This window comes from Apostichopus japonicus, chromosome 13 (assembly GCF_037975245.1).
Source record: "Apostichopus japonicus isolate 1M-3 chromosome 13, ASM3797524v1, whole genome shotgun sequence".
Taxonomy (NCBI): domain Eukaryota; kingdom Metazoa; phylum Echinodermata; class Holothuroidea; order Aspidochirotida; family Stichopodidae; genus Apostichopus; species Apostichopus japonicus.
In genome coordinates this window covers 21,070,927-21,095,451 of record NC_092573.1, presented here as the reverse complement: position 1 = coordinate 21,095,451, position 24,525 = coordinate 21,070,927, and the positions used below count along the sequence as shown (strand labels likewise).

At 37.8% G+C, this 24,525-nt stretch overlaps 2 protein-coding genes and 1 pseudogene across 5 annotated transcripts in view; 1 reads left to right on the top strand and 2 right to left on the bottom strand.

The window, feature by feature from the left end:
- Positions 1-5,308, bottom strand: part of LOC139978673 (arrestin domain-containing protein 3-like) — a 41,118-nt gene extending 35,810 nt beyond the window's left edge. The window contains exons 1-2 of one of the 3 annotated variants that reach the window (XM_071989062.1): positions 4,674-5,308; positions 2,624-2,732 (exon numbers count right to left, since the gene is read on the bottom strand). In XM_071989062.1, coding sequence (XP_071845163.1) covers positions 2,624-2,732; positions 4,674-4,823 — 259 coding nt within the window. In that variant the 5' untranslated portion in view covers positions 4,824-5,308. The remainder of the gene's footprint in view (positions 1-2,623; positions 2,733-4,673) is intronic. The other 2 variants (XM_071989064.1, XM_071989063.1) reach the window with 2 other exon arrangements.
- A 1,619-nt stretch (positions 5,309-6,927) lies between these two features.
- On the top strand, positions 6,928-21,624 carry LOC139978666 (alpha-aminoadipic semialdehyde dehydrogenase-like). Of its 2 annotated transcripts, none has more exons than XM_071989050.1 (19): positions 6,928-7,104; positions 7,918-8,113; positions 8,543-8,596; positions 8,978-9,043; positions 9,587-9,667; positions 10,236-10,359; positions 11,067-11,199; positions 12,028-12,072; positions 12,986-13,063; positions 13,556-13,613; positions 14,009-14,090; positions 14,968-15,062; positions 15,624-15,708; positions 16,150-16,256; positions 16,447-16,563; positions 17,288-17,385; positions 18,051-18,124; positions 18,477-18,552; positions 19,192-21,624. In XM_071989050.1, exons 2-19 carry the CDS (start codon positions 7,928-7,930, stop codon positions 19,244-19,246), a joined length of 1,614 nt encoding a protein of 537 aa, XP_071845151.1. In that variant the 5' UTR covers positions 6,928-7,104; positions 7,918-7,927; the 3' UTR covers positions 19,247-21,624. The 2 variants fall into 2 exon arrangements, with proteins under 2 accessions (XP_071845151.1, XP_071845153.1); XM_071989052.1 differs by lacking the exon at positions 6,928-7,104 and adding an exon at positions 7,150-7,235.
- A 2,290-nt stretch (positions 21,625-23,914) lies between these two features.
- On the bottom strand, positions 23,915-24,002 carry LOC139979250 (U2 spliceosomal RNA; annotated as a pseudogene).
- Between the last annotated feature and the right edge of the window lie 523 nt (positions 24,003-24,525).

Sequence of the window (24,525 nt, the reverse complement as noted above, 5' to 3'; positions counted from 1 at the left end):
TGCCCACCCCTGCTCTACAGTATGACGTCACAGATTTTCTCCCAAATGGAACAAGACTTTCCTTAGGTGCTTGCAAGAGTTTTCATAACAAAGAACTCCTATTACAAGATAAAGATGATGGTTGGGGTTTTTTTGTAAGGATTGAATGATGAAAGAATGCTCTGTCTTTGTTACAATCAGCGGGATCTTCCTCAAGTGTTCGAGTAAATTGCTTCTGTTACTGGTGAATATACAACTCCAGTTGACAGTGCTGTTCACAATACTTCAACCCAACCCAGCAGAAACTGAAGGGTCTCACCTTATTCTATATTCTTCCTGTTTCGACTGGTAGACTCTACACCATTGGTGATTGATATATCATAGCGAGCACTTGAAGTTGTACAGCTTTATACAAAGCCATCCAGTACACAGTATACAGTAGGTGGGCTTTACTTGCCCGCATAGATCCAATTAGCTAAGTATAGGCAAGTTTTAGGTAATTTGGAAAAGAACCATGTCAAATTCCTATGTGGTGAGGTTAGCAACTTGTGGAGGGGAGAAAATGGGGCATGTGGGCATTAAAGGGCACTAACTAGGACAGAAGAGGAACACAATGGGGTACATTGCAAACTTATTTATTCAAAGGGCACCGATGGTACAGCTTCCTATGTACTGTACAGTATTTCTAAAGAGATTTGCAAGTTAAGATACAGTGCCTTTAATTCAGATGGCTGGTTAGCTTTTCTGATTCCTGACAGGTTCAACATACTTTGCAAAATTGAACAAATCTATCGAAAAAAAAGCTGGTTTGCTTTTCTGATTCTTACAAGTTCCGCATGAGCTCACAATAATACCTTGCATACATTGAACAACTTCATCAAACTAAGCATACATTGCAGCATTACGTGCCACTGGAAGGGTCCTGGTTTGAGGGAGTGGAAACCTTTGTCTGAACAAAGGAAAAGGCACTATTGTTATTAAAAGCCATTGGTTTCATCGGTGTATTGTTGAGCCCTGAACTGGTCTAGTGCATTTTGGCACTGGTCCTGAGCATTCCAAGCCAATAACACGTTATATCATTTAAAGTAACTACAGTCTAAGCCTGTCTGGGTGAAATATGAAAGACATAAACAGATATAAATTAGCTCAAACTCATAACAACAATTCCCAAAAATTGATGCATGTAATGAAAAACCAAAACAATTTGGAATTGATTTATATTGTCACCTGTGAATGACAGAGCAACAAATTAGTGTTGACAGTCTGCATACTTTGTATGCATGCATACATTATGCCATGTGTATGAATGTATACGTTATGCCATGTGTATGCATGTATACATTATGACATGTGTATGAATGCATACATTATTCCATGTATATGAATGCATGCATTATTCCATGTGTATGCATGCATACATTATTCCATGTATATGAATGCATACATTATTCCATGTGTATGCATGCATACATTATGCCACATGTATGCATGTATACATTTTGACATGTGTATGCATGTATACATTATTCCATGTATATGAATGCACACATTGTGCCATGTGTATGCATGTATACATTATGACATGTGTATATGCATGTTTACATTATTCCATGTATATGAATGCACACATTGTAACATGTGTATGCATGTTTACATTATGACATGTGTATGCATGTATACATTATTCCATGTATATGAATGCACACATTGTGCCATGTGTATGCATGTTTACATTATGACATGTGTATGCATGCATACATTCCATGTATATGAATGCACACATTGTAACATGTGTATGCATGTATACATTATGACATGTGTATGCATGTTTACATTATTCCATGTATATGAATGCACACATTGTAACATGTGTATGCATGTATACATTATGACATGTGTATGCATGTTTACATTATTCCATGTATATGAATGCACACATTGTAACATGTGTATGCATGTATACATTATGACATGTGTATGCATGTTTACATTATTCCATGTATATGAATGCACACATTGTGCCATGTGTATGCATGTATACATTATGACATGTGTATGCATGTATACATTATTCCATGTATATGATGCACATACTGTGCCATGTGTATGCATGTATCCATTATGACATGAGTATGCATACATACATTATGCCATGTGTATGCATGTATCCATTATTGTGTATGCATGTATTCCATGCATATGAATGCACACATTGTGCCATGTGTATGCATGTATACATTATGCAGTCAGAACCAGGCAGCAATATTCTTTACCAATGGAGCAGGGACAGAATGACCACAGAACAGTAGATCATGTATGTGACAATAATGCCAGGTAATAATGTCAAGTAATTTAGTACCATCAGTGAGTAAATGTTGGATACTTTGAGATGCTTTCGTTCCTATTTACATCATTATTATTATCAGATTTGTATCACAACACAGGAATGACCAGATCCAGCTTAACGAGATGCAGGATGATAACAAGCTATTTGTTATTTGTATACTGCAATCAGTCAGAAACTGCAGAGGGGAAAAACTGTCATCAGTAACAAATAGAGCATAATTCACTGTAAAATATTTTAAGAGTGCATAAATAGGGAGGAGATATGTAAGCACTGAGCAGACCTAGAAGCTCCACCTACCCTTTCCAAAGAGGACCTGCCTCATGTAGAAATATTCTTCCTCTGCATCATAGTACTTTGTATATGAGCCAGTTTGATGACCACCGCCTCTCGATTCACTCCAATGAACCTGAAATGAGGAACATTACGATAGAACATGACATGATAGAATAACAGAAAAATATTATTTCAATTGAACCACTAGCCCCCCCCCCCTCCCTCCTGCAACCCCATCTCCCAATGATATCACAGTTCATTGAAACTATCGTCAACAACATTACGTGTATGTCTTACTACATGTATGATTCAAGATTTAAAGAACATGTGTGCACACAAATTCATAACAATAACCCTCCTATTATTGCTGGCACACAAATTCATAATGTCAATAACCCTCCTAATATTGCTGGTACACAGTCAGAAAGCTATTCAAATATATATCCAATTATCCTATCACAAGTGTACCCAAGTAATGTACTTAATGTCTTCCCTCCCTAGATTGTCATGAAAGGTCCCATTGGTTTCACTACCGTTATATCATTTACAAAGCCCCATAAAAATTTGCTTATGGGTTGCAAGAGGCCAAAGGATTCACTTTTCACATCCGTGTACATATATACAGTGCAGTAAGTCCCCTTCTCATCAAAGAAGGACATCTGTATTGTGTTGGACAGAGGATATGCAAACAATATGAATGTATCACTTCATATATATATGGTAGATTTTATTGGCAGGGATGAACTTCTCAATTGATTTTCCCCAAAGAATACATTGGAAGGGTTTCACTTTTTCTAGTGCTATAGTACTTCCTGAATGCATTTCCTGCTCAGCATTTTTAAGGAAAGCTGTGAGCTTCACCGAGAGTGTTGTTTGCAGTTATCACAATAAGAACGAGTGGAATTGTGATGCGTTTAAATATGTGCAGGTTTGAAGAACTATTAGTACTGTAGGCTTAAATCTGTATTTCCTATCAAAAGAGGCTTTTCCCTTCAATCAGTACCTGCGTACTAGTGCTGATTGTCGACTCTTACATTTGTAGTCGATTAATCCCACAGCTCTTCTCAGGATTACTCGGGTACAATTATGACATCATCATTGTCATTTTTACATTGTAGAAATACAGTCAAAACAAATCTTCCTCCATGAAACATGTTTGAAGAAATGACAAATATTTTGGCAATCGTAAAAGTTACGATTGCCATTATGCGAAATGATCAAACATTGCTAGGACTGAATGTTGCAAAGCAGAACAAGCGTATACTGACAAGCAAACGCATGAATCTAACTGGAGAAGACCTGTGCTTGTCGATATTTATCACAGCACAGTTCTAGCTGGTCACAGGGGTTGATGAACTGTACATAAACTTAGTGATGAAATACAGTACTGTATATTTGAGCATAGGCCAAATTTTATGTTAAATAGGCTAGGCTGAGGTGTTGTTTTTGATAGGTTAGGCTATTTTTTCAAAAGCAGATTATGTGTAGTGCTAGCTTGTAGTCGAGTAATCGCAACTTAGGTCTTGAGCGCAATTAATCAAACTTCCAAAGTGTAATCGCCACTACTGGTGATTAATCGATTACAACTATCAGCACTACTGCGTACTGTACTTATCCATGATCTGAGTTTGACAAAGGGAAACGTTAAGCAGGTCTGAGTTTATCATGAAACAGGACAAAGGAATATGATTCCGGGCAACAGCATAGACAGTGTAATGGTCTTACAATGCAGTGCTATCGTGTAGGGGTTGTCGCATCATTCACAGAGTAGGCCTAACCTATGTTACAGTAAACCTAGGCTGAACCCGGTTGGTCACAGTTTGGCCTAACTTAAGTACATGTATTGACTACCTTGATACTGTAATCTTCTTGCTTAATAACATACTATCACTAGTAAGAGTAAGACTAGAGCTAAGGAATTCTACTGACAGGGACCTAGGCTAGGCCCAGGCTAATTTAGGCCTAGGCTAGGCCTATGTGCATTATGCCTAGCTTAATCATGTTTATTCGATTGAATTATATGAAGATTATTGCGACAATATTTCTTATGTTATAAACCAGTGAAAATGCATACCCTCGCTAAACCTCTCATGTAGATGCGAATTCCCCGCATCTTCATGTCACCTCGTAAGTCAACGGCAACATGACCGGACACCGTTTCACCAGCAGTGTAAACATTCTTGTTGTAGTCTAAGACGATGTGGAAATCTTTTAATTTCACCATGTTTTCGACCAAAGACGAGTCCTAGCCAGAGTTCTCATACGGGTTTTCACAACATGGTTACGATCGAATCATTCTTCCGCTCGAAAGAAACAACAAAATGAGTATAAACCAGCACGATATTCTTCACCCGTGGGTAGTGTAGGCTAATGTTTACTGCTGCAAACTGTGAAGTGAGACATCTGCATCACTACTACACTAGGTACAGTAACCAAAGGCTGTTTGACCAACCCTGAACTACAATTACAAATGTATCATAATATTTTGTGTAGCTAACGTTTGAGCATACCAACTGCTACTATTAGTATTACGCCGGAACAGACTTCATACATATTACCAAAGATATATATAGGACTAGAATAATAACCCGCTGACGACTTGTGACATATTTCGAAGATGGCGAATACTAAATTATTTTATGTCATTAAATAAGATATGCTTTGCGTAAAAGAGATCTATATGTAGATAGGGTTACAATGCTAGAGGCATCCTCCCTGTGCATATAATTGGTTACACCTGCTATCAACATTTTTTATTGGAACACGATCAAAATCTCCTGGTTTACGATAGAAGTTACACTTAGAATGTCAATGGATCAAATGTATATACGACGGAGTGAGTGCGCAATTCATCTTTATATAAATTTACACTTTCATCTTGTCACATGGAGAAAGGCATCGATTTGCGGTGGAATTCAGGGGCGCAACCATGTGTACTTATGGGGATAAACCCGCCCGAGAGTAACATCAGGGAAGCTCATCCCGGCCCCTCTCTAGTGTAATTTACAGAATGATATAACATGGATATGCGATACACCCTAGTGCAATTTCTATGGATACACCCTAGAGTCGAAAATTCCTCAACATTGTTTCAAAAGTAATTTGTTTTGTTTTTGATTTTTTGTTTATCGTTGTTGTTTGTTTTTTATTGTCTTGGTTTGTCTTCCTTTAGTTTTAGTTAGAAACTACAACTACCTCTCTTCTGCAGCGGTGTGTACCAGCAGGGGCTTGTTATGGAAACAACTCCTTGGTACCAGCTCTCTGGTCAATGACAAGCCCCTGCCACACATCCTTAGCTCCGCCCAATCTAGAGTACGTGGTGTATGTAGATAGGGTTTACCCGAAGTCAGTTATTCCCTCCTGCATATCTGATATTTGCCTATCACATTTCTACAGGAGCTAATGACAAAATCGCAAAATTGACACTTTTCAAAGGAGACTACTTTGAAATATTCTCAACATTAGATGGACCAATAACAATTGGTTATCAAATGATGAGCTCTACAAAGAAACCAACCAAACACCTTGGTCATCCATAGTCGCACATAGAAGATTGAGATTTTTCGGTCATGTAGCAAGACTCCAGGAGGACGCTCCAGCAAAGGTTGCACTGAGACATACTGCTAAACCAATAGGAAGGCCCGTGACTACCTTGCTTTGAAAAATAAAATCGCAATTTAAGGACAATAATATTAACAATTTCGAGGAAGCAATAAACCTTGCGCAAGATCGTGATACGTGGCGGAGGTTAATCACTGAGCATGTCGGATAGACGAGACTAAACTTACTACTATAGGATGGTGACTTCGAAGTTCGCCCACTTAAGACTTAAAACACCCCAAAACTAAATCTTCTGGTCTAAATCACCAGAAAATATACTTCATATGGTGGGAGAATTGTGTTTTAGTACGATACACGGCCAAACTTTCTTTCCTGCAAACTGTTTTCAAGTTGTTTTCCAAGAAGATTCTTCGTGATTGTGGAACTGGTATTTCTTGCTAGAGTATTGCGAATTTCGGCCACGCAACCTACAGTGTGGCGCTGGTACAAATTGGTGGCGCTGTTGCTCTTTCAGTAATTATAACAGACTTCATAGATCTTCGTCATTTTATTGACAAATATGTAAGTAATTTCTTGCACACGGGTCATTTTGGAGAGAAAATAACTGTAGCTTCGTACTTTTTGGTGAAATTTGGCTCTTCCTGTAGGTTTTCATGGTGAAAATCGTGTATTTCTTAGGGTGCCCGAACTTCGCAGTATGGCGAACTTCGCAATACTGACTATACTACTAATGACATGAATTGTTCGGGCCTGTATAAGAAATTAAATGACGCATGTACGTAATGCTGGTAAACTATGGCTAGCGTCTGTATTACGGTTAATCGGCAGATTTTAGTCCATGTGTGCAATGAGCGGTTTCCCTTCGTAAAATTACAGCGTTGTAGAACTGTCAAATGTGCAAGAAACTACAATAGGTTGGGATACTAATCAGAAACGATCTGACGGTAAGAAAATATTGCGTCATACTTTTTAATGTATTTGTGAAGCAACAAGGCAATTGATATCCTTTAATATTCGTGTTATGTTCAGTTTACAGGAGTATAATTCATTGCCACAGCCTTTAGGCATATCCTAGGTAGAGAAGAGAGGCCCAGTACTAGTGCTAGCTTAGCTAAGCCTAATGTTAGGCCTAGGTAGGCTAGGTCTAGACCTATGTACAGATTCAGTATGGGGAAGGTTGCTGCATTGTCTTCTGTTGGTCTTAGGCCTAACCTGACGTAAGGTTTGAAGTAATCCTTAAATGAGTTAGTAAGCTTAGAAACAGTAGCTGTCAGAAACTCCTCTTTTTCTCATTCATTTTTTCATGTTAGGCCTACTATGTACATAACTTAGGTCCTAGCATAGGCGTAGGAGGCTGGGGGAGGGGGGGGAGGCTGCAACCAAAACAATTTGTGAAAATTCGGGCAATATGCTGAGAATTGTTCGGGCACCTACTGAAAGAAGAATAATTTGCAATGTGTTTTTCAATGGTTAAACTTATATTATTATGATCATTATTATTGTAACGACTTCCCCAATAATTATAACCAATATGGAAGGGTAATAACATGGAAAATTATTGTATGTTATTGGCATGTGATGTAATAACTGACGAATGCACTATATGATATGCACACAGAGCGTGTGCAAATTTTGGTTATATTTTTCGGGCAAGTCATTACAGCCCCCCCCCCTCAAATTAAATTAGGCTCCTATGCCTATGGGTCCTAGAGTGCTAGAACAAATTTTTTTGAAATTCTGTTTCCTTTTCATGCAAGACATATCAAGATGAACGTCATTCACAGATGCCCACATCTGGTGAAATCATTTGTCCAGAGGCAATGCCTCCATACATCCTCTCGTGTCATGAGCAGTCTGCTCATTGATAGCGGCAAATATCCATTTTTACATGAACTGGGGCTGTCCTCGGAGAATGACGGTGTTCATGGTGCAACCAGAGGTGCATCTGGTGAAGTAAGTAATGAAGTAAAATTTAAAGGTAATCTGCACAACAAAAATATACATGCAGGGTTTTATTTTTTTCTTTGGCCTTATATGATGAAGACTTTTGTGATATTAATAATAATAAATAATAATAATTATTATTATTATTATTTTTTTCTTTGGCCTTATATGATGAAGACTTTTGTGATATTAAATGCAGATTTGTTTATAGTGACCAAATTCTGTGAATTCTGTGAACTGATTTCAGTTAAACAAATTTAAGACAAAATGAAGCTTGACCTGAAATATAATGGTTACTCCTATTGAATGATCATCATTTAGTTTTTTTATTTGATTTTTACAATAAAAACTGTGAATAATATGCATTTTCATTTTTTTTTTTTTATAGCTGAAGCTTTATGTTTATATTTGTCTCCTCTATCTCTGTTTTATTACAAGGTTGTAGAGTCAATTTGCCCAGCTAATGGACAACCCATTGCCAGAGTTCGACAGGTATGCATTGGGTGCTTATGAGACTAGTTTTCCATTTGTTGTGTACCTTAATTACACGGAAATAATCTCCTATTTGTTTAAAAAAATATGTGGTCAGCAAACAATTTAATTCTTCACCTGCAGTAGACCCACAACACTTCCATACCTTAGTCTGACCCTTTTATTCAGGTTAAGTACAACACAACGGTGCAGAGAATTTGTTGTATCTTGTTTTGTGAAGAGGTTTGGCTCCGCTTGCACACTTTTAGCTAAACAGAAATATTTGCAGCTATTGCGATCAGACAGTTCAACAGGAACATGCATGAGTTGTAAGAAGTTCCAAATTGTTTTAACCATTATTAACTATTATAAAGCATCTTTTGTCTATTTATTCTTCTTCAGGGTTCACTAGCTGATTATGAGAAAATTGTCACAGCTGCAAAGGAAGCGTGGCATGTATGGTCTGATGTAAGTATTTTTTTTCTTTGTTAAATTAAACATACTCAAAAGTACGTACCAGACATGTTGTATTAATACAAAGCCACCAGTTTGAGTACAATGCCACAAGACTAAGGACGTGATCTTTGCTTTCTTAGTAGAATGTACAAAGCAAATAATTCAAGTAAGACTACATGATTTTTGCTTTCTCTAAGCAAGATCACCCGACCGTTGAATCTTCAACTGATGGATTTTGAATGATACATTCAAAGTTCAAGCCACAACAGCTTGTAGTGTTTAACAAGGGGATTGAGCTAATTTAATGAAATGGTCTACTTCAGTGATCACCCTGGCAAGCTTTGAAATCTACAAACTGATGTAGTTTGAATAACACCTTTATACCACAACAAGCAGGCTGAAAAGGACAGGGTAGCCGGTGTCATTCAATATGTTCTTATATGTTCAACTGTAATAGACTGATATATTTGTGACATGCACCTCGGCAGAATGCTCATTCACAGATTGCAAATGGTGGAAAAGACATTGACATCGATTTTTCATCTGTTCTTTTAGGTTCCTGCACCACAGAGAGGAGAAATCCTGAGACTGATAGGGCATGCACTCAGAGAAAAGAAGGACCAGCTGGGAAAACTGGTTTGTTGTCTAAATTACATTTTGTGATTTTTTTTCACAACTTAGGACACACAGATAAATCTAAACCAAGGGTTCCCTAACTGGGGTGCATAAACCCCTAGGGGGTGCGTGAGTCCATCCCAGGGGGTTTTTGAGAAGCTTTTGAAAGTCAAAACTAGAGTATATTTGTTGAAGTAAAATCTGATATATCATATAATTTAGTAATGTACAAAAGTCGTACCTATCGACAAACACTCTTAGTGTTCCATACGCAAATGTTGCCATAGTATTACCATACCGTGCATGTGGTAAATAACTGAATTATGAAACAGACACAGGCTGCATGACTTTGATCATGTCTCGGAAAGTTGGGGGTTCGTGGACAACTCTGACATCCACAGGGGGTTCGTGGAGGAATAAAGTTAGGGAAACCCTGATCTAAACCAAGTCAGATGGGTGTAGTAGGAACATAGATCTTCTACTGAGTGACACACTTTCCTCTTCCTACAGAACATTCATATTTATATCTCGTTATTGCTGTAAAGATGGCCTGACACTTTGATTTCTTTCACCATTTTTCTGGCAATAGGTAGCATTAGAGGTCGGAAAGATCAAAACGGAAGGAGATGGGGAAGTTCAGGAGTTTATCGACGTTTGCGATTACTCTGTCGGTCTGTCCAGAATGCTGGGAGGGAACGTCTTCCCGTCCGAACGTAAGCAATATTTTTCTTGAAAAAAATCGGGGGAAAATTCAGTGTTGAATTTTGTGCAGCAGTCGTGTGGAAGCTCTGATCTTTGTCTCTTATAAAAGTACAAACTGCTTAACATCTGTTTACTTGTATAGCAATTTGCCCTGTTTGCATATATATTGCAATGTGATAGGTTACTAGATAACTTCCCAGGCATGTGTACCTTCCTGTATTGCCAACCTCTGTGTAAATGCAGTGAAGTTTGTGCATACATATCACAGGATCTCAAAACTGGACATGAGAGTACCCTATAATTGAACCTCAGCGTCCTGTTGCTTTTTGATGATGGCTAAAGGTGATTTGGAGATCTTTGCTTGTTGTGGTTTGTAACAGACATCCCATTTAGACAAAACTGTTACATTATGGTCTCTATAAGCATTTCATGTGGAAGAGTTTTATAGGGTGTAGAAAATAAACTCTTTCCACTCTTTTCTCCCTGTCAATGCTAGAAATACACCAACTTTTCACCTTTATGGCCAAAGTTAACAATTCTTTTCTTGCAAACTATATGATCATATGCTTTCATGCATGGTGATAATTTGGAGAATTTACAACCTCCACAAACCTACAAATCTTTGGGGAACTCTTTCCAATGTAACATGATGATATTTGTGGCGAAAGAGAACCCCTGTAACAGTTAGAAACGACACTATTCGGGTTTTTCTTTCTAGGTCCTGGTCATTCACTAATAGAACAATACAACCCACTTGGTGCTATGGGTGTAATCACAGCTTTCAATTTTCCTGTGGCCGTGTTTGGCTGGAATGCTTCCATCGGTATGGTCTGTGGTAATACTCTGGTCTGGTAAGTTCAACCATGAGTCACAAGTTTCAAGAATTTTGTAAAACAAAATGCAGAAAATTCCTAGCGTAAAAACTACATATCATGGTGACGTATTTCTGATGATTTGGCTCTAACTCCCGGCTGTCTAAACCTGATTGCACATATAGCCAGTAGTTGATGACTATTTTTGGAAGCCAAAGCTGGAAGAAGAGCGATAACATTTGGACAAACAGACATGTTTTCTTTTCCCAATCTAAATGAAAGAATAGGTGATGAAATTCATGTTAACCTTGATATATTAACATTAATTCCAGTTGGAGTCACTCCAAGATTAATGTATGTCTTCCAGTTACAGACTTGTTGACAATTGACAATTCATAATCATGGACGTTAAAATATGATTGTAAGAGACTGACTTCAGTCAGCTTGCGGCTTTGATAAGCCAATGATGCTTCTTCTCGAGATCCTGCTTGCAAGGAGGATCTAAAATACAAACATACATACATTAATGATGTACACAACAAAATGGAACGTTTCTGTGCAACATTCTTTTTACTGTCTTTGGATAGTTCTTCTTTAAAGGACTTGTACAGATAGCCATAAGAGATTTTTTTCAGTGCATGTACCATACAACTTCCACATATCAGAAAAAGACGATTTTTGTATCGGCTGCATTAAATACAAATCGATAGTACTGTTTAAATGCATTTCAAATGATCCAGCCTAGTTCCCTCAGGCTCCATCTGCCCCTCCAACCACCGCTCAGACTTTTTTGAGATGCCCGTAGTCTGTGCATATTTGATTTATGACTGCACCTTACTCCTCAGTCGCATCTTCCTTATTTTGCAGGAAAGGCGCTCCTACAACACCACTCACGACCGTAGCAGTGACAAAGTAAGATTGCATAATTTTGTATTTTCTACTTCTTCATGTTTTGTAACAGATGTTTGTAATCTTTGAATGCTTTGAGTACTATTCACACCAATAGGCAGTTCTTTAATTTGACCGTCCTTGACCCCCCGGAATAAATTTTTATCCTTCAGTCCTGCCAGGAACTAAATTTGAATGATTGTTTGAGTTAATATTTAGCTATGTACAGATGACCCTTCAAAGTTAAGGTAGCTCCATTGTCTGAAGTGAGAATATGGTTGTTGAGACGCTTCTACAGATTCAACCGATTGCACATTAAAGGCATTGAAGACTCGCCCCAAACAGCGTGCCGCCGTCTTTAAAAGTTAACCTTCCGTTGCTTGCAAGTGAAGTTTTTCTCTTGTCGCTACAAAATGCAGACAGTAATGAAACGTGATACCTTGTTATAGTAAACTGGACCTGAGATGTCCATCGCTGTATCGTTTGTACACTGTGCTGTGGGTATTGAACACAGCTGTATGTACTGACTGTACACTAGTGTTTAATTACCGAAGGTAGCAAGCTGTGTGCATATTTTCTGGGATCGATTGTGGTGTCTAACACTTCTGATACACCTCATTAGAAACTAGGTCATATTACCGGCATTAGACGTTTTTTTTGGCGCGAGTTTTCACACCCTTTAACACGCACACACCTCAAGATAGAGCTGTATTAAACAAGTTTCTATCAGTGAAGGACTGGTAGGGGAGAAAGGTTAATTTTAGGCAAGATGCAAGGAGAACTCAAATCTGTAGAACTTGATGAAAACTTGGTCACTTTAATTCAAAAACAAACAAATGGAAAGAATGAGTTAAGTAAGATGTGATATTGCAGATTTTGGAGGTCTTTGCCAAGGTTCAGTGACGTTATTTTCATTTTATGTTAACTTTTATTTTAGCATCATGCAACAGGTTCTTGAAGATAACAACCTTCCCAAAGCTATTTGCAGCTCTATCTGTGGTGGTAAAGAGATTGGGTAAGTGTGACATCATAAGATTTGACATTTGAGTTTTGTTTTCGACTTTATGATGGTAACAAGTATTTTTAAATCTTGTCGGGGAGTATCAACAAAACACTGCTAGCCATCAGTTCTAACATGTTTTAAAGAACATTTTAGATGCTGTAAAAAAAAAATTTAAAAAGTTGACAGCAACTTCTAATGTTACTATCTAAATTTAATCATACAGTTATAGGAAGATGGGGGTCATGTTTTATTTCAATCTTTTCAAGTCTTTCAGGTTATTTAAGATTTAAAGACTTTTGGCCTTCTTAGGATACAACAATGTGATACCCGTCATTATCCCGATAATTACGAAGTTAGTTTATTACCTTAACATTGCCATTCTTTAACCAATTCTTTAAGACTATTTTCTCAATCTTGAGTAAGAGTGAACTGTATCTCTTTGTGTTTTTAATGATGGACTACCGTATGTGTTAACGTTTGGTTTTTCCTCATCTCCCCACACAGAGAGGCGATTGCCAGAGACAAACGCCTGCCACTGGTATCATTCACAGGTAGCACACCAGTAAGTCGCCCCCCTACCACTGCAAAGTTAAAAATGTAGGGGTCAGGTATCAGTTTTTACCTTCTTTATGAAAACTCTGGATGTGCTAAGATTTTAAGGTGTAAGGACACATTTGTGCAGTCAGACAATGAAATGAAAATGTACAATATCCTATCTAATATCCTTGATACAAATATCTTGGTCACCCATCATGAATTCTTTATGAATCTTTCATACTGACCTCGGAACATACTGACACAACAAATCCTCTTCATTAATAGAGCTCTCCAAGCAAGCTACATGTATGTAGTTAAAATTCTATTTTTCATTTTTGATTTGGGGAATCTTGTCTGTTACTGTTGAATTGTGTTACGTGCACTAATCCATCTCCCACATTTGATCTCCCTCCCCTCAAGGCCGGACACAAAATCGGAATGATCGTGCAAGAGAGATTTGGAAAGTCCATTCTAGAGCTCGGAGGCAACAATGCTATTTTAGGTAGGTTAATGTTACAAACCCCTACATGAGATATAACATACATTTAGAGAACATGAATGGCAAACCTCCTTTGGAAGAGAGGACCACGTTTCAGTTTTCCAAGTGTTGGCATTTCAAGCAGTTGAGGTGACACACCATGCTGTAGGCGAGAGAAGGACTCCTGTGATGTCGATGTTGCACCAAAACTTTTTTTTATTTTTTTACTAACCTTTGGCCATGGCACACTCAAAGGTGTTGCTGGAATTAAGAATCTAATAGTAAGCTGTTTTTAAACTAATTAAATCCTAGTTATTTACTCACTTATGGTATATTTACTTTGCATTCTCATTTCGTTGTAGCAGTTTTTTAAGGTTAGTGCATTCTGTGTTTGCTTGTTGGATACTAAATATTCTGTTTACAAGAGTATGCTGTAAATTTTTTTAATTTTGGAAGCAATTTGACCATTTTGCTGTGCATTTTGGGATAGTTTATTAATTGGTGATTTGATTTTGAAATGTTGTATGCCTTAGTGCACACTTAGTCCTAGTTATGTGTTATTGAAATGTAATAGCTGCTTTTTTATACTAAGAGCTAATTTGGTATGAATTCCTTTATGTTGATGGGACATCAAATGTTGTTTTTGTCCTCTTAATGTACATTTCATGTGTACTGGAAGGTATGAGGGTTATCAGTGTACAGTTATCAATATTGAGATTTATATAAAATTTCAAGTTTCAATATTTTGACCCTTTGAAAGCTCCATTGGGAGACTTGATTGCCAGTTAACATTTGAAGGGAGGACTTGATTACAATTAATAGTTTGTTTTAATGAAGTTTCCTTTATTATAGGCACAAAGCATGTTTTACATGGTTATTGAATTTTATTCTGCCTTTGTAGTGATGGACGATGCAGACCTTAACCTTGTGATTCCAGCCACTCTGTTTGCCAGCGTGGGTACTGCCGGTCAACGTTGCACGACTACAAGAAGACTGGTAAGAGTAACTGAATGTTGAGTTCATTCTATATATATCCAATTGTCGGCGTTACAACTGGCAATTCCATTCACAGTTGTACACTAGTCTATGTGCTGGGGTATACACTTTACACCGTCGCTATGCCTAGCAACATTATGCAATGCCTGGTGAGCAGAGTGAGCCACTTCAAAGGATACATTTAACAAAACCCCTCAAATCATCAATTTCACTGGCTGTACCAGGCTGTACTGAGTCAAACGAGAAGTGTGCACTTTGTAGGCTACACAGTTTCTCAATAGGCCTATTACATCCGCCCGTGCATTAATGTTTTGCACCGACCTTTTTTTTTGTAAACATTCGAAAAGGGTGTTATGGTTAATATTTTTTTCATTCTCCTGGAACTCCAAAATTTTGGCAAATGAGTAACATCAGCATGCTTGTTTGATGATGTACTACACAATAATACCAAAAAGGAGTGTGGAATTAGGGATCGGTTACTGTGTGTTTACAATGGAATGCATAATCAGAATTAAATATATAGATATATATATGCTCTTTTACCTTTTTTCTTCTTACTAGATTGTCCATGAGAGTCTTCATGATGAGGTGGTCGGACGATTAACGAAAGCCTACTCGCAGCTCAGAATTGGAGATCCCTTGGATGGTAAGGAGTTTCCTCTTTCAGAGGTCATTCCAGAGGTCATTCTATTGTTTGCGCTGCCTTTCACAAGTGGCGTTCTTGCCTAGTCTGGATACACCAAATACAATGGCCCTAACAGTCAGAATAGATTATCTCTTTGGTGACATCAGAGATTGTCCAAAAATGTTGTTTGTGATAGGCCATATTTCAATGTTTAGCCGACTTGTGTAAAGCCAACACCACCTCAATGAGGAGCCGGTACCTGTACTACAATGAGATGAGCCAAAATTTTGACATTTATTGCTAGCCATTTCCCTACCACCAAAATGGGATGATCGGAGTCAAAACATTGAATAAATCATGGTACTGTACGAATTAATTACCTTCAGAAAGATACAGTTCAAGCTCACATCAAGAGGAGCGTTTTGCTCTGGGTATTCATGTTTGATTGTTTGATATTTCCAGAAACCACTTTGTACGGACCGGTACATTCTGAACAAGGTGTAAATATCTTCAGACAAGCAGTGGCCGATGCCAAGGCACAAGGAGGTACTGTTCAGTCTGGTGGAGAGGTATGTGTGTCTTCTTCCTCTTCTTTTGCTTAAATTCTAAAAAGCTAACACCCAAGAGATACATTTTGCTTTTTGCACACAAGTGATTGCTTGAGGTATATGAAGCAGCAAAAAATCAACTTTTTCTTTTATATTTAACCATTATCATAATGATTTACCATTCCTTGTTTTTTTGGATTATTACAATCAGGTTATCGATGGGAGTGGCTTCTTCGTGGAACCGACACTGATCACCGGTCTGACCCACGATGCCAAGATAGTCCACACAGAGAGTTTCGTCCCTGTGCTCTACGTTTTGAAAGTGAAGGTAAGAGCTGTTTGGGATAGATTTTTATTGGCCTCACAAAAATTAGCATTTTTTTTCAGTCTTGTATGGCAGATATCATACAAATGTGTAGCACAGAACAATTATTCTTGAACCTGTTAGGTAAGTTGTTGCAAAGTTTTTTTGACAAAGCCCTACTTTCCTGTATTGTCTTTCTCATAGAATAATAAGGTATCACAAAAACATACAGATTAAGACAGTTATGCATTCTTTTAATTGTCTATTGGTGCACTATATCTTCTTACCCTACCCCCACCTATGTCTCTCTTCAGTAGCCCATACCTCTCTCCAGTATTCCACACCATCTCCAGTAGTCCACACCATCTCCTACTCTCTACCCTCTTTTGCCCCTCAGTGGGTGCACCATATTTGTATTCCTCCCCCTCCCCCCAGTCACTGACCTCTCTCTTTCCTATAGCCCATACCCTCTCCAGTCCCTTAGTGATACACTGTTTGTATATCCCATCCCCCCCCACATTGCCACCTCTGTCTCTCCCTGTAACCCATACCCTCTCCTGTCATTCATACCTTCTCCTATCCTGTACCCTCTCCTGTGCCCCTTAGTGGGACACTGTATGTATCTTCCTCCCCCTCCCCCCTCACCCATCCACCTCTGTCTCTCTGCTGTAGCCCAATACCTCTTCTTTCCCCTCTTACAATTTGATCTGATGAGACTCTGTACTGGTGATTATCTTCACTCCTGTAGGATTTTGAGGAAGCCATCTCATGGAACAATGAAGTAGAACAGGGATTATCGAGCAGTCTGTTTACAAGAGATCCTCAGAAAATCTTCAAATGGATAGGGTAAGCAAAGAAAAAAAAACAGAGACTTATATGATGCATGGAAACTCCATGGTGACCATCTTTATGCTAGGGCAGGTATTCTCAATGAATGTCTATAAGTGCCAAAGATATAAACACTGGTTGGAGCAATGGGCCAGAGAGAAGCAAACTATCACTATTCCTATAACGTGAGCAATGTGTGCAGAGAAGTCCCATAGAGTACACAAACTCTTTAAAGGGTGTGAAGACTTGCGCAAAAAGAAACGTCTAATGCCGTTAATCTGACATCGTTTCGAATGAGGTGTAACAGAAGTGTTAGCAGCACCATCGATCCCAGAAAATACAAACACAGCTTGCTACCGTCGGTAATTAGACATTAGTGTACAGTCAGTACATACAGCTGCGGTCAATACCCACAGCACAGTGTACAACGATACAGCAATGGACATCTCAGGTTCAGCTAATGATAACAAGGTATCTGGCCCTTTGGTCCAACGTCACTTGCAAGCAACAGAAAGTTAACTTTTTCAGATGGCCGCTCACGGTTTGGGGCGAGTCTTCAATGCCTTTAACTGCCCTAAATAGCCAATTAGTGCTCAGATTATCAGTTGTTTGAGTAGATATTAACGTACTGCCCATTTTTCTTGTTTCTCCGGTCAAACCGTCTTCGTTTTCACTCTTTACAGTCACAAGGGATCGGACTGTGGAATTGTCAATATTAATATTCCAACCAACGGTGCCGAGATCGGTGGAGCGTTTGGTCAGTTTACTTATCTCTTCTCTTATCGTTTAGTGATGAGTGGTTATCATATTTTGAGGTGTAAACATGTCTATTTTTCACATTTAAAATAGAACCCAAAAGGTCAAGTATAATGATAAATTTTGAAGAAATCTTAAAGTGAAAATTGAAAGAAGAAGAAGAATGAAGACTTGGGAGAAAGGGAAAGAGGTTGGGGGTGGGGGGGGGGAGGTAAGGTTGGCAGAGATGGGATATTTCCAAGATCCTGATATGTGTATTCCTGTACCTTGCAGTTGTCTGAGTCATATTTGAAATTTACTGTAATATGATTAAGTTAACAGATGATCTGAATGATTTTCTTCAAATTCCTCAGGAGGTGAAAAGGCTACTGGTGGTGGACGGGAGTCTGGAAGTGATGCCTGGAAACAATACATGAGGAGGTCAACTTGGTAGGTCTCTCTTTATGACGATGATTTTGGGGTAGTAGTGTGTTTAAATACAAAAGCAGGCTACATTCAGAAATGGATAAATCCTTGGCTGTTTTAGAACCATGATGCTGTTCTGACATCATCTGTGTTACCGAGCGTCGGTCATAACCTAAGCCGCTATGTTATTCAGCCATACGCAGCAACATAGTTTGGTATAAACGGATCTTTCCAGTTTGGTCAGCCGTCTAATCACACTTGTATCGTATTTTTTACAATTCCTACACTTTCTTACAATTCATGTTACGTTGCCCAGTAAAGCAGTGATTGGATGCTGAAAGCAGTTTGTAACTAACCTTGGTATTTAAAATTGCAACATCCACCAGCCTTTGTTGGGCTTAAAATTTTTAAACACCAGCTCTGGCTTTACTTTCACCCCATTTGATACAAAATCTACAGGTAACTGGGCAACACCATTTCCCGCTCTTGTGAATAAATATTGATACATTTAACTCTGTAACAAAAACACTCTACTAACACAAACAGAGCATTGGTAATGAAAACATTTTTTGTGTAGATGTCAGTTTTGCTTTCATGTTAAATTACCAGGAGGGAGCATCCCTTTTAACTTTTTTTTTTGTTGTTCTATTTTCCTTTTCTTAGTACTATCAACTACAGTTCTGAGCTACCACTAGCTCAGGGTGTCAAGTTTGAATGAAGGAAGCAATTGGTCCAGAACAAGCAAGAGATGTCATATATCAGTTTGAGTGAAAGACAACTCTTTCTTCCTGCAAGAGAAAGTCTTTAAGCTTGTCCAAATAAAGCGTGTAAACCATTGTAGTGCCTTGTTAGAGCAATCATGATGATGATAATTAAAAGGGTCGCATGAAAGTGAAAAGTTTATCCTGAGCAGGTAACTCCGTGGATCATGATACCTTTTTTCGTTCTCTACACAATTAATTTGGTTTGCCTTGTTATGGCTGCAGTACTTTAAATCAGTTTACCTGCAAATCGATAAAGGATCAAATAGGTATGTCAGTGATCCTCGCAAAGAAATATTATAGATTTGACTGTGATCCCCTCGAAGATAATCATCGGCAACCTTGACATTATCTGATCCTCTCATACATCTGAGTTAATATTAACAGTTTCTCATGAAGAATTTTAAATAAGCATTATTGAGATTAACCATATTCTTGAATTAACAACCTTTTTCAACTGTCTGTCAATGACATTTGCCTCTTTGGTTCTGTGTCCCACCTTCTAGTCCAGCATGCACTTTTTGAATCCTTTACGATCCCTACGAATCCTTTACGATTATTTTTATTTTTATTTTAATTACACACACTTTACGATCCCGACAGGACTTTGAGTGATTCCTTTGTGGATCGTTAAGGTAAAGTGCCTTTGGTATCCAATTGAACTTCACACGTGTTAGTATGGTCCCTGCAGGATCTTCATTTAACATGGTCTACACATGATCATAAAGTCAAATTGCAGTTATCAGTTATTCGTGAATTTGTGGAAATAATGTGTGCTTTTCTGATGTTGTTTTTTGTTTTTCTGTTAAAAGTCACTCTATGGCTGATTCTGTGTTTCATCTAGTTCTTCTTCTTTTTTTTCCATCGAGCATTGCAGATTTTGTTGTAGATTGTCAAAGCGTGGTACCTTCACAAAGTGTCTAAGACCATCGTAAAATGTTATGAAATGTACATTCCAAATTCTTAATTTGTTGTTTTTGTGCTATAATCTCTGTAACTTTTCCTTCTCCTTGCTTCAACACACCAGCTAATTTAGAAAGCTCCATCATCCCAAAATGGCCACAAGGAGAGGTCGGGATTCAGGATTTCATAGATTGTGACCAATTTCAAATGCTTTCAAAAGTATCAAAACCAACAGTTGTGTCCTCATTTGAGGTATAATAAAGTGAAACTTATTTCACAGATAGTCACCAATTTCAAATGCTTTAGAAAAAAATGAAACCTTATTTCATAGATTGTGACCAATTTCAAATGCTTTAAAGTATCAAAACCAACAGTTGTGGCCTCATTTGAGGTTAAAAGAAAGTGAAATCTTATTTCATAGATTGTCACCAATTTCAAATGCTTAAAAAAAAATGAAAACTTATTTCATAGATTGTGACCAATTTCAAATGCTTTCAAAAGTATCAAAACCAACAGTTGTGGCCTCATTTGAGGTTAAAAGAAAGTGAAATCTTATTTCATAGAAAGTCACCAATTTCAAATGCTTTAAAAAAAATGAAATCTTATTTCATAGATTGTCACCAATTTCAAACGCCTTTAAAAAGTATCAAAACCAATAGTTGTGGCCTCATTTGAGGAGGAAAAGTGAAGTCTTAGTCAGTGCTGTTCTATTTTCATTTTGTAATTCCTTGGTAGCACTAACAATGCTTATCACTCTTTGACATAGCAGCTTCCTGAAATTTTGTGTAACAATTTTGATCTACTTTTCCTTTTATCATGTATTGCTTAAAATTCATTACTTTAGATGCAGCTTTATTTAATATCAAATATCAATCACCTTTGTATTCTTCATTTTTTTCCAGACAAAGGAATTTTTAATTTTTCTAATATTCCTTTCTTGCCTGCTTGCTGTATTGATTATTCTGTAATATTTATTTTTTTCTCCTTTCAAACAGTGTCAATGTTGAGAAATTTTATGGGAAAATTATTTTTTTTTCCCTTCCTTTTCTTATCACCAAAGATGTTTGTGACAAATTATGATATTATCCTGTTCTAAATTGCTTTCAATCCTGCTGTTTTTGTTGTTGATTTTTGTTTTGCCCCATTTTCGACTGTCATAAGATTTGACTTTTTGAATACTGTTGGTTAAGGATTTAACTGAATGTGGTCAAACATTTCACAGAGTTATCTGTCTTAACCAGCTACAAGTATTTGTTACAATCATATTAGTGAATGAATTTTAAGATTGGATTCCAAGAGAATGGAGAGGCAATGGTGATTCTTGGCATTAAAACGTTTTGAGTTTGTGGGCATTTTAAACAGAAAATGTGAGATAGAGAGAGCTATTATAATATGCAGTGGATGAAAAATAATAAATTTGCCAAAAGTGTAACACTAGTTTGTGTGTTGTTGTTATTTTTAGTCCATATCTTTTTACTACCAAGTTTTAATATAGATGTCATTAAAGAATAACTTTAAGCATGAATGTAGTCTTGTATTGTCATAGTCCAATTATAAAAAGAAGAAAATTGAGCGTTAGCTATTCCAGTTTCCAAGATAAACACCTTTGAAAAAATACTATGCTGAAACTCTGGAATGTTCCTTTAAGGCTAAGTTGATGATGGCATTAGGGCTTTATCTTTATGTTAGTTCATTATTTGATCATTTTAATAAATCAACCAAAACATGTTCTGTTAACTTCATATTAAAAAACAGCACCATATGATAACACTCCACATTAGTTTCCTTTGAACAATTGTCATGCATTATAAACATTGTAGTTCAGGCCGTACAAACAATCTTGGTTTGTTGCAGCTGAACTGATCTTGTGGTGAGCGTGTTAGACTCAGTAGTCCAGCTAACTTAATTGATTAGCCACACATGATTAAAAGAGTTCATTCTCAAACATTTAAAGTATTATATAGAAATACAACTTTTTATGTCTGCGATTCATCAAATTGATTTTGTGCCTAATGACTAATGTTATTTGATTACTTTTGGTATCAGAGCAGGTTCCTTTTCAATATCAATTTCTACTATTGAGAAATTACCCACTAAATGCGCTGACATCGATATTAATAGAGTGGCTGGATTACCCAGTGCAATTTCCAAACAATTAAATGTTGACTAAACGTTTAAGCAACCTTTGATAGGTCACGGAACATAGGAGGCAGAGTAAGTGGGTTATATCTACTGGTACTTTAGCACACATCGTACCAGATTGAAGCCCTCTGGAACCCGCATCAGTGCACTCAAGTGCTTGTCTGCTGGTACGTTACGTCTTACCTGGAAGTACGTGTTCACAGAGGCCCCTTGACCTTGGAGGCACCAGTAGCGAAACCATAAAAGAACTTAGATAACCGATGACGTAGCAGTATACATGTATAATACATAACAATACTATTTTGTTTTTGTGTATGTGAAGATATCGCTTTTGGTTAATACAGTTTTTTTAGTTTTATCACCAAGTTTGGCACGTTTGTGACAATACCCTCCGAGTGCTAACCAAATAAGATAGCAATTGACCACAGCGCAATTTTATTAATTCCACCACCTCCTCCAGTTTTTACTCACCCCCCTCCCCCAAGTAATTCCCCCATCCCCACCCCTCCTTGTATACAGTAGTAATAGTTCAAACTCTCGTCCGGCCCGTCATTTGTTCTCAACAACAGTTTGTCCGTCATACCACAATGTTGTGTCTTCGATCCTGTGTACAACTCTTTATCAGTATTTTAGTTTTATTGGGTTTCAGTTATTCTCCGTAGGCGCGGTACTGCCCGCTGATTAGCTTACCACCGCTGAAGAATTCCTTGTGTGGAAAACTTCTTTTTCACTTACATGAACTAAAGTATCATTAATTAATTGGAAAAGTTTTCTGTGGAAATATGTGCATGTCTTTTTTTAAATATTAATTTATAATGAGATAAAAAGTCAAAAGTTTGAGATTGGGGACACTTATTTATTTTTTCCAATGTGTTTTTCCAATTGGAACCTGCGGTAGTTTCATGAGCACTTGACTGCGGAATGTACCAACCGTTATCGACAAACTGCCCACCCCTCCCATTTTGCTTCTCACTTAGCGGGCTTAGGTCCTCTTCGTTACTAATGTTGGCGATACAGTTAACAAACACATGCTGAATGATGAAAACACCATACACGATATACCCAGCAACGTTCGCATAGGCCCCTACGTACGTTATCTATATGTGTATAATATTTGGTACGAATTAAGAATTATGGATTATAATATATACATAGGCCTCAGTTATGTTCACGCTCTGGACGAGATTTCATCAAAAGAATACAACAGGTTAATGAGAATACCTCACTTGGTAAAACCATCTTGCTATTTCTGAAAAAGATACTCCCTAAAGGAGGAAACTTAGAGAGACCAAATCATTTCATACGGCAGTCGATTTCAGCTCTTTCACACCATATCGGTAACTACGTGTTTAACTAACATTAATTATCTCCCGGCCGCTACTTGTATACTTCATTATCATTTCTCTTCCGAACCTAAAAGCTACCCTAAGAATCTACAGTCTCGGAACAAAATCTATCCTGCTCCAGCCAAATTTCCCCGTATTTATCTTTGCATTGGGAAAGAACCTGGGCACGAAAACCAAACTACCAAACGACTGATGCGCTCTCAGCCCCAGTCCCCTTGCATCGGGACTGTGACTGTGTGATCATCGTCGTGTATGCATCACCATTCCCCTCGAAAGGGAACAGATACTACACATGATCTTAGCCAAAAGGCCGAGAAGCGATGCATTGGGACTAATAAGCTCCATCATGTGTGCTTAAGAAGGCTATATAATATAAAGGCCCCGAATTATAGCACGCTATAATTGCTACAAGTTTTCACAAGTTTCCTGGAGGTCTTTACTCTACACATTGTTCTCAGACATTCTAATGAACACACAAGATGACTGTATATGTCCCAGTGATGTCCATTTCCTGCAGGGTGGTAATAAATATAGTTTAAGAATCTGGACCAACGATGACCATATTTGAATATCTGGCATATTTTGGGATACAGCATACATTTAACGATCATACACAGTGTGCAATAAAGGAACTAGTTTGTTACTGTTGTCCTCAGTAGGGGAATTACTTCAGACCAAATAGATATTGGAAATTTTCGCCAACATTTGGCGGAACCGCACCCATACAATGGCGTCGACAAAATTTTCAATCTGTGGGGCACAGGGAGGGTACAACACTTAATTGGGGCACAGTGTTTTTTTTGTGAATACTTTCCACGGAGAGGGTCTAAGGGGAGGGTGAGTAT